Source organism: Colias eurytheme, chromosome 21 (assembly GCF_061535395.1).
Source record: "Colias eurytheme isolate Ceu_HAF_F1 chromosome 21, ilColEury1 Martin Lab GWU primary, whole genome shotgun sequence".
In the NCBI taxonomy this organism is placed as follows: Eukaryota; Metazoa; Arthropoda; class Insecta; order Lepidoptera; family Pieridae; genus Colias; species Colias eurytheme.
In genome coordinates this window covers 8,478,864-8,494,317 of record NC_143000.1, presented here as the reverse complement: position 1 = coordinate 8,494,317, position 15,454 = coordinate 8,478,864, and the positions used below count along the sequence as shown (strand labels likewise).

Here is a 15,454-nt window from a genome sequence, read left to right as displayed (position 1 = left end):
AAAATCGTCGCCTTACTCCATGACGTGATGGTATTGCTATGACGCTGTCTCAACGCGCCTAAAGAAGTTTCACTTCAAAAAGATTTGCATCTGTTTTTGAGACTTCAATGATATTTCAACCTAAAACTATTTCAATTAGTCGACAAATGGGTTCACAAATTTGACTCCAAATTAAAAAGATACCTAATACACTGAAATTAATATTTTCCTATTTCAGTCTGACTTCCAGGAAATTTCATGTTTGTTTTCAATATAGTAAACATGCAGTGCAGTTGCAAACAACTACATCGATATGACGTCACACAACTCACGTTAAACATTTCTATCGAAATCGAAAATTCTAGAACATTCTCAGGCAATGACGTCATACCTTTTAATTTTTTTCCCAAACATTGTTGTTAATTTTTCTACCAAACATGGTTTTATAGGAAGTTCGTTTTAATTTAAATGACTGCTAAGAAATTGATATTTTCCTGTTGCACGAAAATTTTTGCAAAATAAAAAAAATATATATTTCAGAAACGTTTTTTAACGACCGTTCGTGTTAGTGGTACTAGCCACAAAATATGCAAAATATTCTGCCGAGTAGGTATACCTACTCGGCAGCCGCGATACACGCGACATGCGCTACACAGACCAAAAAGTTTGAGACGCTTTAATAAAAGTTTCACTTTAATAAATAAATAAATAAGCTATGATTTTTACAGGTTACTTAATAATTGAGAGATCTTAATAAATAAACATATAATGTAATAAATCATCACTACATAGTATAAAACAAAGTCGCTTTCTCTGGCCCTATGTCTCTATGCATGCTTAAAACTATGCAACGGATTTTGATTCGGTTTTTTTAATAGAACGAGTGATTCAAGAGGAAGGTTTTAGTATATAATTTATTAGGTTTTATACAAAGCGAGCGAAGCCGCGGGTGGTAAGCTAGTAATACATTTAGAAGAAAAACTTATGTTGATCACTCAAAATGAAATGCGAAGAAAAAACGACTTCAATGGCACAGAACTCGATCGTACGTAAAAGCGCTTTTATAGAAGCAAAACAAAATGGATACCCGATTCCAAAAATGCGCAATAAATCCAATACAAAAACTGAAATCTGTAAGACCCCAAATGTATCCCGAATTCCGTTCAAAGACATTCCGTCATTCGTAACATTCAAGGTTCGACACGTTCAGTCGCCAAACTCATGCAATCGATTCCAGACCTTCGCGCCGCTAGTCAAAGTGTGAATGGAGCGATAATCGTGTGCAAGAATTCACATTGATATACGTACAATGTGGTAGAGTGAACGATCTTTTCCGCGAAGTCACAAAGTCATAGTAACAAAAAGAATATTCAGATTCCTAGCTGTATGATCTGTAGGTACACATGGAGAGAAATTGAATTCACTGTCAATACAATTTCGCTACTAGAGAATTAAAGTTTGCACACAAATTTTATTATGTTTGAGATGTCTAAGATAAGTAACATGTATCGTTGTTTGGCAAGAGTTTTTATTTTGGATTTTAATAAATATCTTATAGCTATGTTTGTCTTGAAGAATTAAATTTTCTTCGTGTTAAAGGTAATGCTAATCTTGTAATTCTTTACGTAAGGCTCATAACATAGTTTACATTCATTTTTAATTCATTTAAATTTGTCTTTAGGCAATCTATACAGATGTTTAAGAATATTTTTCTAGCTATAAATATAGTAGGTGTAACTGGTTCATTTACTTGTCACAAAAAATGTACAATGTGTGTTACAATGTAGCAAGCTAGGTTTAATTATCTGTGAAAACTAAAAGAAATTATCCGCAAAGCACAGCAGTAATTTGCATCAGCTTCACGTTCCCAAGCGTAAAAGGTTTTATTATAATGTATATTAAGGTTTACAACGTTTTATGTGCTAAGAAGTTAATGACTCATTCGGTATATTTCTTCTAAAAATAGGCTTCTCTACTTTTGTGTATGTTCTTATAGCAGTTATTTTAAGATAATATTATATACTTTGTATTGTATATCTTGATGGAACTGCACTTTATAGTAAACTAGCGGCCCGCCCCGGCTTCGCCCGTGGTACATATGAAAAATAGATGTTGGCCGATTCTCAGACTTACCCGATATGCACAGAAAATTTCATGAGAATCGATCCACCCGTTTCGGAGGAGTATGCAGACTAACATTGTGACACGGGAATTTTATATATAAAAAGATTATACCTGTCGATGATGATTCGAAACCAGTCGTAGTTTTTTAGTAATAAAAATCTAAATATAGTGAACTAGTGAATTGTGTGTTTCTTTACTATAATTATTATAAGCATTGACTATTCTTATATTGTTAATTTTTATATACTCAAAAATCTCACAATACCGCTATATTTTTTTAAGATAAAAATACACACTGCAAATATACGGAAACGACGAGCACAACACAGCTACATTCCCCTTTTATTTAACGTTACACCTAAAAATTTGTTGAATAAAACACAAGGGCGATTTGTCAAAAACGTCGTATATTGCACAAAGTAAAAGCCCAGCTGCCTAGCATTTTTCACACGTACGCGATCATGAATTCAATAAGCATCCTCTAAGAAAATATTATGACACTCGGAACATCGGAACGCAGACGACAAATCGGTGTTATACCACTTGCTTGTAAATCTGGAATGTCGTGTATAGAAATGTTAGGGAATTTTGAGGTATTGTTTTGATAAAACTAATGATATGGGTGTGTGAGGTGAGGTGTGTGTGGGGGGGAGAGGGCGCGTCTGTCCAACTGTCAATACTGTACTCGTCAATAAATAAAATTTTAAAATTGCTTAAGTGATCTAAACTAAGTGAAACTATCTAAAATCGTAACTACTGTATAAACTGCTTCGAATCAATATAAATAGCAAAGTGCGCAAACAATACAATTTATAAAAAACGACTTATCAATACCCGTAAGTCAATACTCACTCGGAATCCGTTGGATACATAGAATCCATCATTATTAGAGTGCAAATAACTAGTGGAGTGTGTGTACGATTAGAAGGAACTTGAAAACACCATAACATCGAATTGTACTACGCCATCTATCAGAAAGTAGCGACACCACTTAGTCCGCTCGATCCGATCAATTGAAGATAAAATAAGAAGTTCTCACCTTATCACATAGAGGGCGCTGAAATAAAAAAGGATATGGAGGAAATAAAAAATATGTTAATTAACATGCAGCAAGATTTAAAACAACAAAAACAAGACATGTTAGAAATGAAGGAAGATATTAAATACACTATAATCAATAGTCTCAACGAAAAATTTAACAACTTGGAAATAAAAAATGAACTTTTGGAGAAAAAAATTGAAGAACAATCAAAAACAGTAAGCAACCTAGAAAGACAGTTAAGACGCAAAAATTTAGTCTTATTTGGCGTAGAAGAGAAAGAAAAATCATACGAAGAACTCGAAATAATAGTAGTGAACATAATAAATACATACATAAAAATCTCATGCGATTCTAACAACATCGAAGCTGTGAGAAGACTAGGAAAAAAGGGGGAGAAAGTAAGACCGATAGTTATAACATTCAACACACTGGGATTAAAACTAAAAATACAAAAAAATAAACATCACTTACAAAATACCTCATACTATTTAAAAGAAGACTACCCAATTGAAATTTTAAATAAACGTAAAGAACTACAAGCTCAAGTACAGAAAGAAAAAGATGCAGGCAATACCGCTTTTATAAAATACGATAAAATTATTATATTAAATAACCAACAACATCCATATAAACAGCCGAGCAAAAGAATCCTATCAGAATCTCCGGAGACTAGTCAACCTACCAACGAAAACCTTGAACAAACTAACAAACAACCACCTAAGAAGAATAAGGGAAACATGAAGAATTACATCATTCGTAAGCCCAAATTAACCGTCGCCCAGACAGGATCAGCACAACGCCAAATGATGACACCTAAACGGAACAATGAATAGCAATCCATATTGAACCCTCTCCCAACCTCAACTCTCCCAGTACGGCCGGTCACCGCGGGAGAGTATGACCAAAACCCCCCAAATAAAAATGAAATTTTTTAAAACTACCTTTTATATTTGCACCCTCAATGTAAGATCATTATCTTCTGATCAAAAACTAACAGAGCTCAAAGCAGCACTAGAAAATATTAACCATGATATAATAGGTTTGTGCGAGGTTCGTCGCCTAGGAGAAAAGATAATTGAAGACAGAGATTACATTAAATCCGATAAAAAAAAATCTTAAAAAATTATACAAACTTACCAACAAAGAAATAAAAAAAAAATGTTAAACAGGGACCAGTGGCATTCTTTGGGGGAGGCTTTTACCCGTACGGGGTCCATAAGAACCTAACGAGTACTTAATTTAAATTATATAAACTAGATTAGTGTCTAAATTGTTCTACTATGTACTCAAACTATAACTGTAACTAAAATTGTATATTCTTATGGAACAAATAAAGCTTTATTTATTTATTTATTTTATTTTAATGATATGGGTGGATGATATGACATAGGAAACTGCTAAATTTAATATAAATAAATAATTTTTATAAATTTAAAATTTAGTTTTTAAAGTAAAAGTGTGTGTATGCACTAATGAATTCATTGACTATCTTTTATCTAGACATTATTTTAATTTTAAGCTATTGCATAGCTTCTATCGCGGGCCTTGAGCGTGGGGACTGAATCCAGAAATTCCGTAACGAAAAAACCTCACGCTCCCCACTCCGACGGGCGCGGAGGTGTGGCTTGAAGGCATAGCATGCTTAAGCTTTACCGCGGCAGTCCCCGAGTGCCACACGTCTTTTTTTATTAGATTTGACTATAAAATATTATAGCTGTTTGCTACTTATTTTTGTGAGGCCATTGTGAGACGCATGTCTGGTGGTAATGTTATGTTTATTTAGCTTATCTGTCAGTAAAACGACGAATAATGTACATATTATATGAATAAGAGCATAGTCGTCAAAAAACCAGCTGTAAGTTATACATATACGTGTCACATTATGTTTATTTTGCATAAAAAATAATGAAATCTGCCAAATCACCGATTATGAAAACCAAATATTACAAACGTAAACAACATTTCACCAAATATTACAATACCATATTACTGTAATATTATTTAAATTAATTCAGCAGAATTTGGACGAATATTTTCGCAAACATACCACTACTACTACGTGTTTCAACTGCCAACTACATGATGATATTGTTATTGATTATTTGAAAGGTTTGTCACATATGGACTTTAGACTTTGGTGTCACTACATCCTACTAATCCATACTAATATAAATTATAAATGCGAAAGTAACTCTGTCTGTCTGTCTGTTACTCAATCACGCCTAAACTACAGAACCAATTTGCATGAAATTTGGTATGGAGATATTTTGATACCCGAGAAAGGACATAGGCTACCTTTTATTGCGAAATATGTACCACGGGCGAAGCCGGGGCGGACCACTAGTATTAAATAAATGCGAAAGTTTGTGAGGATGAATCACGCTTAAAACTCGCTTGTTGGTTACATTTATTTATTTATTTATCACGTAGAGTTAGTTTTATATTCCATTTTAGTTTCCATCAAAAGAGGCGATAATTATATTTTGCTATCGGCTATCGAATTGTGCAATAACCAAATAATATGCGAAAATGTTTGCATTCGCCGGTATTTGATAACATTTTATGTTATTATTTGGCAGGAAAATAGTGTATTCTATTTCTGAATATTTGATACTTGACTTGTATTTATTTAATCATTTAATAATATTTATAATCGCTGATAGGAATTAAATTAAAATCGTAATAAAATAATATGAAAAATGTTATTTCAACTAGTATTTGTGGATAAAATTATCATGTAAAATAAAATATACTGGTCCGATTTGAAAATTTGTTTCGGTGTTGGATAGCATATTTATCGAGAAATGATATATTATATTCTATATATAATCACGCTAAGACCAATAGGAGTGGAACAATGCAGGTAAAACCGCGGGGCACAGCTAGTAGAAATATATGTTTATTCATCAGTCTGTGAGTTCTAACTTCTCGTCTTATTTTTATATGTTAAACTATAATTACTTTTCCGAGCACAGCCTTTTCTGACATGAATATTTATTTCTAAAAGTACTACATGTGTGTTATTTGGGTCTTATTTATTTTATTTTATTTAACTACTATAAAAATAATAAATAACAAGTTTAGTCATATCTTATTACTTTTTATTTTGTTTCGATCGATCATGACTACATTTATATACAATTTCGAAATTCTACACCAGCATTTTATTAAATTCCTAAGCAGCTATAAAAAGGTTATTTCATAAATTGCTTTTAACATAACTTCGTAATACATTTAAAGTAGTAAAGAGCGTCGGAATCTAATTTATCCGCCGTGTGTCTTGACGAATTGAATATTGAAAAGGGTCGCTCAACTCAATTCAATGAGCCAAAGTCACGTGGTGAATAAAGTGGGGCATGTGAGCTTGCTTAGGTGGATATTTTGAACTCATTTTGTACGCGCTTTGTAAAAGCCTTGACCGCCTCCTTGGTACAGTGGTTGACGCGTGAGGGGACTGAGGGGTCCTGGGTTCGATTCCCGGTGGAGACGAAGAAAAAAAATGTCTCGGTCTGGCAGGACACAGAAGGCCGATCACCTACTTGTCCCTAAAGAAAATCGATCAGTGAAACAGATGTATAATGCATCTGCCCCTTACCCCCACTTGGGGACACGGGACTTCGCTTTAGTAAAAGCCTTGTTAAAAGTTAAAACATTTTTGTGTTTTTTTGTTCGCGCCTTGTGTTTTAAGGTATTGTTGTGTATTTTTTGGAAAACAAAACTTAATGATCGGGTTGAAGTTGTCACTACTATCATCTAGCTCATGTATCTATATTGTATGTAGTTCGTATTACGTACATAATATATTTCGTATGTCATGTCTACAGGGTGTAATTCCCCAGGCACTATATTAATTACCTAATAAGTAAAATGACAATTATTACTTTTCATTTACTCATTAGGTAAAGGGCTTTCGATATCAGTTTAAAGTTTTTTTTATATCTGTAATAGTTACGATATAATCGCCTGTGTACACTTAACGATTACACCCTGTATAATATCATGTCGTCTATAATTACAAATTCTTCCCACTCAATTAATAATACAAGAATTGTAATGTTCAATTACAATGAAGTGCTTTCTTTTGTTCCATTTTCTACGAAATTTTAAAATTTGGAAATTGATGACTCTGCCACAGATTACTCATTACTTTGCTACGTTTCGTAACCTTTTTTAAATACGTTATTAATACACATTTTGATCAACTATTTCTTTTAGTTTCAATTGAAACAACCTGACAATTATTGTTCAATGTTACAGAAAAATATAACTTCTAACTTTATTTAAAGAGCACTAAAATAAATACTAGAAGTTATTCGCGAGTTCGCAGGTGCACTAAAACGTTGCTGGAACAGCTTATTTGTACAATTATGAGCTCCCATTGCGACATTGTTTAATGAATAGCGTTTTGCGATGTTTGGGGAAAGAGATATTTTTAGAAATTAAATATTTTAACGGATTTTAATCGCGATTTATTCATATCATTGTTATCCCGACGTTTCACACACTTTGCGAGCAATATCTTTAATTTCTATATAAAATCTTTAATTTTTAAATTTATAATATTCGCATTAAATCAAACGCGAGATTTTTAATTTAAAAAAAATCTTAAAAAAAACGTGCAGCATTTACAGTATTCATTAGCTACTATTGTTTCAATAGAATCTTACTAGGGTTTAAAGCACATAATTATACAGATTATTTTTTATCCTTCACCATATTTAAAACAGTTCCTATAAGCTGTTTTTGTAGGAAAAAGTAACGACTGTCTGTCCATGCTCATAAATTACTTTCTGCATGTAGGATACAAATCAACAATGTGATGTATCTAAAAAATACATTCTATGCATAATATACTAATCACAATTATGTATGAATACTGGATCAATCGAATTTGATTGTAAATTGTATGAGAAGCGATCTGATATTGTAGATCGTCGAAGAAATGTTCAGCTACAACGTGCTACGCCAAATCCGTAGCAAGTGTTACGTAGCACCTTTGCTACGTGAGTCTACGCTGTACGTTTGTTAGTCAAATACTATTACAGTGTATACAACAGTGACATGATAAATATATAGATATAATAATATGTAAAATTATTCTCGAATTGAATATGTATATTATTGGTATTTTATGTGATGATAATTCCATATAGGTAAGAATTTAATATATTGTAAACAGTGAAAGAGCAACTTACTATGTATATTATTGTACCTACCTATTTTTCTATAAACTAAACACCGTTAAATAAATCTTATCTAAACATAATTGAAGTTTTATTTAGAACTCAATTTAAACGATGCAAGCTTGTCTAAAACGTATAACAATAATTAATGTATAGTATGGCGTTGTTCAAATACGTGGGTATTGTATGTCCGAATTTGAGGGTTAACTAGACCAAATATAATGCCCGGTATACACTACAAATTAGAAACACTAATTAGGATGAGGGTTCAATGACATGTTCGTGTTTTCGCCTGTGTGTATGAGCTTAAGGTTTGATTTTGGGTTACAATATTTTAAAAATAACATTTTAACACAATAGATCTTTTACATAGATAATTTTCATGTACTTAGAAAGTGAATAATTCAAAAATGAATCTTATCTTCTTTTAAATGAATTTTCTTATATACGTATACAGGTATAATAATATTAAAGAATACATCTATCCTAATAATAATTATTTCTATAAATACTACACATTAAGATCACTCTTCTGCGTCCTTTTAAATGAATTATTAATAACGCAATATCTTACAAACAATTACTTATAACCCAATAAACAAAATAGCACTACATTCGAATTTATAGCACTAGCTTTTCGCCCGCGTTTTCAAAGGAAAAGCCACATAGTTCCCGTTCCCGTGGGATTTCCGGGATATAACCTATCCTATGTGTTAATCCAAGTTACCCTATATATGTGTGCTAAATTTCATTATAATCGGTTCAGTAGTTTATGCGTGAAAACCATACATACATACATACATACAAACCTTTCCTCTTTATAATATTAGTGTATAGGTATTAAATCACAATAAAATAATTACACATCAAGAGATTTACGAATCAACATAATAACATAATGAGTTCAATAAAAAGCTTAACTATCACGATTTTTGCGGTATTAGTACCGATACGTGTTATATTAACCAGCCCGGTTTAATTGCAATAATCCGATCAAACAGACGTTCAATTACAACTTAAAATTAGTTTATTTTGCGTATGCCTGGATTATTGTGAAAATAATACATGGATAGTTTAATCGTGTGTATTTTTGTATACAAAATGTATTAAGAAATAAAAGATTTTAACGAATTTTAAACGCGATTTATTCATAATATTATTTTCCCGACATTTCGCACACTTTGCAGCGAGCGAGGTCAGGAGGGAGACTGACAGTCTCCCCGCATTTCAAATGCAAAATTGAAAAAAAAATCACGTTTAAAATCCGTTACAATCTTTAACAATTTTATAAACACGAGAAAATACAAAATGTATGTTAAAAGAAAATACAAAATGTATGTTAAACTAGCGATCCGCCCTGGCTTCGCTCGTGGTACATGTTTACGTTTTCTCTCCATAAGCACCATCCTCATACTTCAAGGAATATGCCTTCCTCGATAAATGGGCTATCTAATACCGAAATAATTTTTCAAATCGGACCAGTAGTTTCCGAGATTAGCGAATACCAAACAAACTCTTCAGCTTTATAATATTACTAGCGACCCGCCCCGGCTTCGCACGGGTGCAATGCTGATACTAAATACACTACAGAAAAACTGTGAACGTTGTATATAAAAACATAGCGGCCCGACCGGCCGGTACCGCCGCAAACGCTACGTCCCGCAATTTTTAAATCTGTAATATCTTCGAAAATATTCACTTAAATCATACGGTGTAAAGTGCCATATAGATCTATATTAAATGAACAATGTATTCAAGGTATTTAATTGGTTAAGGATTAATGCTGTATTGGTGAAAATCGCTTCGAAAATTAGCTATTATTTGTCGTAAAAAGTAAATGACAAAAAAATGTTATTGTGGGTTATCCATAAGAGATAGACATATACCACCGCGGACTTTTCTGTAGACCTTTTCAATGTGTATAATACTTAGTACATTATTTTGATAAAATTCGTAGGGTTCAGCCTGCGTTTGCAATATAAGCGGAAACAATGTAATTTTTTACGACATCACATTAGAAACCTCAAAAATAACAGTACTTCTCCACTATTTAATGGATGTTATTATACATATAAACCTTCCTCTTGAATCACTCTATCTATTAAAAAAAACCGCATCAAAATCCGTTGCGTAGTTTCAAAGATTTAAGCGTACAAAGGGACATAGGGACATAGGGACAGGGAAAGCGACTTTGTTTTATACTATGTAGTGATGAAGTATAGATGAAGACACATTACCGTGCGTGTGTGTGTATAATTGTAAGTGAAAAGATGTTGTGTGTGTGTGTAAGTGAGTAATGTCTAAACATCCTTAATATTATAAATGCGAAAATAACTCTGTCTGTCTGTCTGTCTGTTACTCAATCACGCCTTAACTACTGAATCAATTTGCATGAAATTTGGTATGGAGATATTTTGATACCCGAGAAAGGACATCGGCTACCTTTTATTACGAAATATGTACCACGGGCGAAGCCGGGTCGGACCACTAGTACTTTATAAAGTATGATTGATGTCGTACCAACATTGCTTTATTTTGTTAATGTATTTCATAAATAACAAATTTAGTCTAAGCCTTTTAAAATTACGTTCAAATGCAATATAGGTATATCGTAATATTTCCTTCCTTATTTTTTATTTGCTTTTCTTTAAAGCTTTCTGATACGGAAAAAAGGTCCCCTAGTGTTATTTTTATTCTAAAAGCCTTGTTTCTGCTAAATATATTGTCAAATCCATCTATCTAGTACCGAAAAGCAATTTAAAAACGTAACAAAACATACTCATATTCACTACCAAATCTGTTTCAATCTTCTTATATATAAAAATGAATCGCAAAATGTGTTGGTAAGCGCATAACTCGAGAACGGCTGAACCGATTTCGATAATTCTTTTTTTATTATATTCCTTGAAGTACGAGGATGGTTTTTATGTAGAGAAAACGTAAATATGTACCACGGGCGAAGCCGGGGTGGACCGCTAGTATTATCTAAAATTTTAATCTCTTATAACCTAAATTACTATAAGACTAAAGTCTTAAAGTTATTACATAAAAGATCAAATTATGAAGTGATAAAATTGTGACCGCAATTAACCCATTAAATATTAAGATTATGTCTTCATTGATGGATCGCGAAACTTAAACCAATTATTTGTTAATCAAAACTTTCCGGGAATTCTATCTCTTTAAATGGTTGCTTGGGATCTGTATTTTTTGGTGAAATTAATTTATATTGACGAAATGGCTGTTTCGGACATTATAATTCAAAATAATGTAACAAAAAAGAGCGTGTGTACCGAGCACACGTGTCAGAAGTGTAACTTCTTTGACAAGATTCAAATATGCCAAAATAAATGCCAAATACCATCACGTCATGGAGCAAGGCGACGCAACCTTAAAATTTTACTCTCAACGCGCCTAAAGAAGTTTCACTTCAAAATATTTTTTGTTGAATTCATTTCTGAGTCACTAACTGCGATGACAATAAACAAATACAATTATAATTGTATTTTTATGAGAAAATATTAAAAGTCGTAACATTCAGTAAGTAAATTACGGTTGAGTCTTTTCACATTTTGTTTTATTCAATTTAATATATATGTAAAGCTTTTAGTTGTAATAAAATAATGAAGAAACGTGATTTAATGTTATATTCTCGTCACGCTGATTATTATTAAATCTAAAATGGCTGAATAATCGCAAAAACGTGACAGTTTTATGAGATTAACGTGTATGAATATGAAATTATATTTTTAGGTATATTAATCCTTCATATTTTGGAGTTCTACTTAATTTCGAACTCTAAATATACACTGTACTAAGTAGGTACTTTAAGACCGTCAAATCAGAAAAATGCGTTAAACTGTAGCAGTGCAGTATGTTGGAAAACACTTTACTTAAACTGACTGTAATCTCTCCATAATTAATGCTATAATATGTTTAATGTTCACGATCTCTCTCACTATAATATGTTTAATATTCGATTTTATCAACGCGAGATAATAACTAAAATAAATAGTAAAATTACTTGGTCCATTTCATTGTAGAACATAATATAATTGACATTACTAAACGTATCTGTGACACCAATGTAAAGCTTCATCCAGAGCTTTAAAAGCTTCACATACAAAATTGGCCTTCATTGCCTTTATCTGATACGTATCAAAATTGCGTAAAATTTGAACTATATGAAAAAATAGTCGATGGATAAATTTTATAGCCGCAGCAATAATATTAGAACTATCAATTCGCTTTGAATTGAATTTTGACCCAAATCAATGGAATGGGCTATCTTTTACTATATAGTTTTTGTATGATTTTTAATTTTAGTGGTTTTTATTACTAACTAAGTATATAAATATAATATATATATTTTGACAAACCCTTTTATAAATAATGTAAATACGTGAATGAAATAACGTAGATATGGAATTAATTTGCAAACTATTACGCGCGATTTCGTAAAGTGAAGTCAAGCGAAGCCACGGGTGAATAGTAGTTTCTTATAACAAATAGAATTGGCACTACTTCTACTTATCTATTTATTTTAATAAAAAAAAAAGTTTCAGTAGGTCATGTCATGTCATGGCACGGAAGGCTGATCGCCTACTTGTCCAAGAAGTAAATCGATAAGTAATCATACTATGTTTAAAGCATTTGTCCCATGCCCCACAAGGGTACACGGGACATTTTCTGATGCTCATAATTTCAATAAATAAGGGAGATTTTATCATTCCTAATTATTATCAATTCGTGGTAATAACAGCATCTGCATTTTCATTTTCTTATATTCTAGAAAAATTTAGAATATCAGACTTTCTGGAAAGGAGGTTAAATAAACTATATGATCGTTAAATTCAACATCATGCATGTCGACCGTGTGGCCTAATGGATAAGGCGTCGGACTTCGGATCCGAAGATTGCAGGTTCGAGTCCTGTCACGGTCGAAATCAACTTTTGTGTATTTATTTTTATATTTTAAAAGAATTACTATTAGATTTGATTACTACTAGACTACAATAATTTCTATTCAAATTATTTAAATCTAATTTTTCTGTTACTAAAACGAATTTACGGTAATAACAATTTACAAATAATAATTAAGACGTTTTGTATAGTTTTTATTTAAATATCAACTGAGTTAATAAGTACATATTTTCAGGATTTCTTAACAATTTCAATGCCCATGTACAACTTACAGAACTTGCATAAAAGAGAAACATATTTTAATATTTGTAGCATTTGTTTTTTCCACGTCAATTAATTTGCAACCTTGTAATATTGTAACGAAGCTTTTCAAAAGAGTCAATTTAATATTTTCTTGCTGCACTCAGAGTCGTTTATTAAAAACGAGCCATTCCGTACCGTGATGGAAAAAGTCTTAGAAATGAAGTGTTTATTTTCTTTTAAAAAATACCAAAGTATTAATTTGATCTACATTTACATAAAACGATTTTAATTTATTTTTAACTAGCTTTTGGTCCGCGGCTTCGCCCGCTAGGCTCTTTCTAAAATCAAATAAATTATATACTTAAGCCGTGCTCTTGAATCACTCTTATCTTTAAAAAAAAACCTCATCAAAACCCGTTACGTAGTTTTAAAGATTTAAGCATACATAGGGACAGACAAAGCGACTTTGTTTTATACAATAATAGTAAAGTAGAATCTAGTTATACATAATAGTAGGAAAAACATATAAAGCAGTGAGAGAATAAACTGAATTTATTGATCAGAATTATCTTTCCTTAGAGGAATAATGAAATTCTATTCCTATGTGTTTTCGTGTCTTCATTATAACTTTTTCTTTGTAAAAAGGCTATAAATACAAACAGATAAATGGCACAAAATAATCAATAATTATATTCATTCAAGCGAAACACTATAATCTTTACCACCTTTTGAATCCATACAATGTTTTCAGGTAAAGACCAATATATCTTGACCCCTATCTCACTATTATTTGCTTCGTAATTTCCATAATCCTGTAGAGTAGCAGGGGGAGTGGTAGGTCAATATAACTGGTCATATAAATAATAGCGTGACCCATAGGATCGGCCCATTTGATGTAACTTATTGCCTCGTTGTATGAACAACATTTTAGGCGTATTGTTATTGAATAGAATTATTTTGAATTGATAATGGATTGTATGGATTTTGTTCTGTTTTGCTCAGGAAGTTATAGCAGAATGGAGTGCATTAATGTTGTAAGGTTGTTGGTTAACCTTTTTCCTTTAAAAATTGGTTGTCTGTTAAGTCGGTTTACTGACGATAGTTGAACGTGACAACGTCCGATAGTGCTTCTTTGTCGCTCGTTCCGCGCTCTCGCTTGCACTTCAAGCCTTACATGGAACGTCTCAGAGCGAGGTAACGCCGCATGAGTCATGTTTTTTCGTGCGTGCAGCCGGCTCTATCGAATTATAAGACGTTGTCACGTCAAAAAGTCAGTTACAAATTTCAGGGGACACTAGGGACGCCATAATTATGTAGAGCGATATACCTTACAAATTATAATCATTCTCCATAATAATTATGAATATTTTTGAATTTGTACGGAAGACAGTCATCAATAGAACACATTTTTAAGTCAAAAACAAAATTAATATTATGACTCGTCATTTTAATACCATAAACTCAATATTAGACGAACTATCAACTAACAGTAAGTGATCTAGAAATTTCCATTCATATATTCCTGTTTATAAGTTTACATAATAATAAACTGAAACTATACTTACCATAAAATCTGACAGCTAACTATAATTTAATCATCAAGCCTGCAACCCTATAACTTGTCAATTTAAATTGAACCTAAACACATAGTTATAGTTTAGTTTATTCTATCATACTTTTACTTATGTTAACTTTGATTGATGAGGTGTAGCATAAGTTTCACTAATTTCTTGTTCAAACAAACATGTTTCGATTATGAAGTTTATTATTGAAAATTTGTTACTTCTTGTTTGTGTTAACTAATCTAGATTGTATGTAGGTATTGTTGTTTTGTTTGACTGTCGTCGCTTGAATACAATAGTTAACTTGATCGTCCATTCGACTAGTAAGGAGTAAGAATATAAATTATAATATTATTCTTCAATCAGTAAGAAGGACAATGTTACAAAAAAATGTGTGC

General features: G+C 31.9%; 1 protein-coding gene and 1 non-coding gene across 2 annotated transcripts; both read left to right on the top strand.

The window, feature by feature from the left end:
• The first annotated feature begins 3,057 nt into the window (after nt 1–3,057).
• Nucleotides 3,058–4,494, top strand: LOC149899332 (uncharacterized). Its single transcript, XM_090114575.1, has one exon. It carries the CDS (start codon nt 3,178–3,180, stop codon nt 3,976–3,978), a length of 801 nt encoding a protein of 266 aa, XP_089970701.1. The 5' UTR covers nt 3,058–3,177; the 3' UTR covers nt 3,979–4,494.
• An 8,704-nt stretch (nt 4,495–13,198) lies between these two features.
• Nucleotides 13,199–13,271, top strand: TRNAR-UCG (transfer RNA arginine (anticodon UCG)). The gene has a single exon. It is a non-coding gene; the product is annotated as a tRNA-Arg (tRNA).
• The last annotated feature ends 2,183 nt before the right edge of the window (nt 13,272–15,454 follow it).

Bases quoted from the DNA above. Each gene is read 5' to 3' on its own strand.
- LOC149899332 (XM_090114575.1), top strand. From the start codon at position 3,178: ATGGAGGAAATAAAAAATATGTTAATTAACATGCAGCAAGATTTAAAA.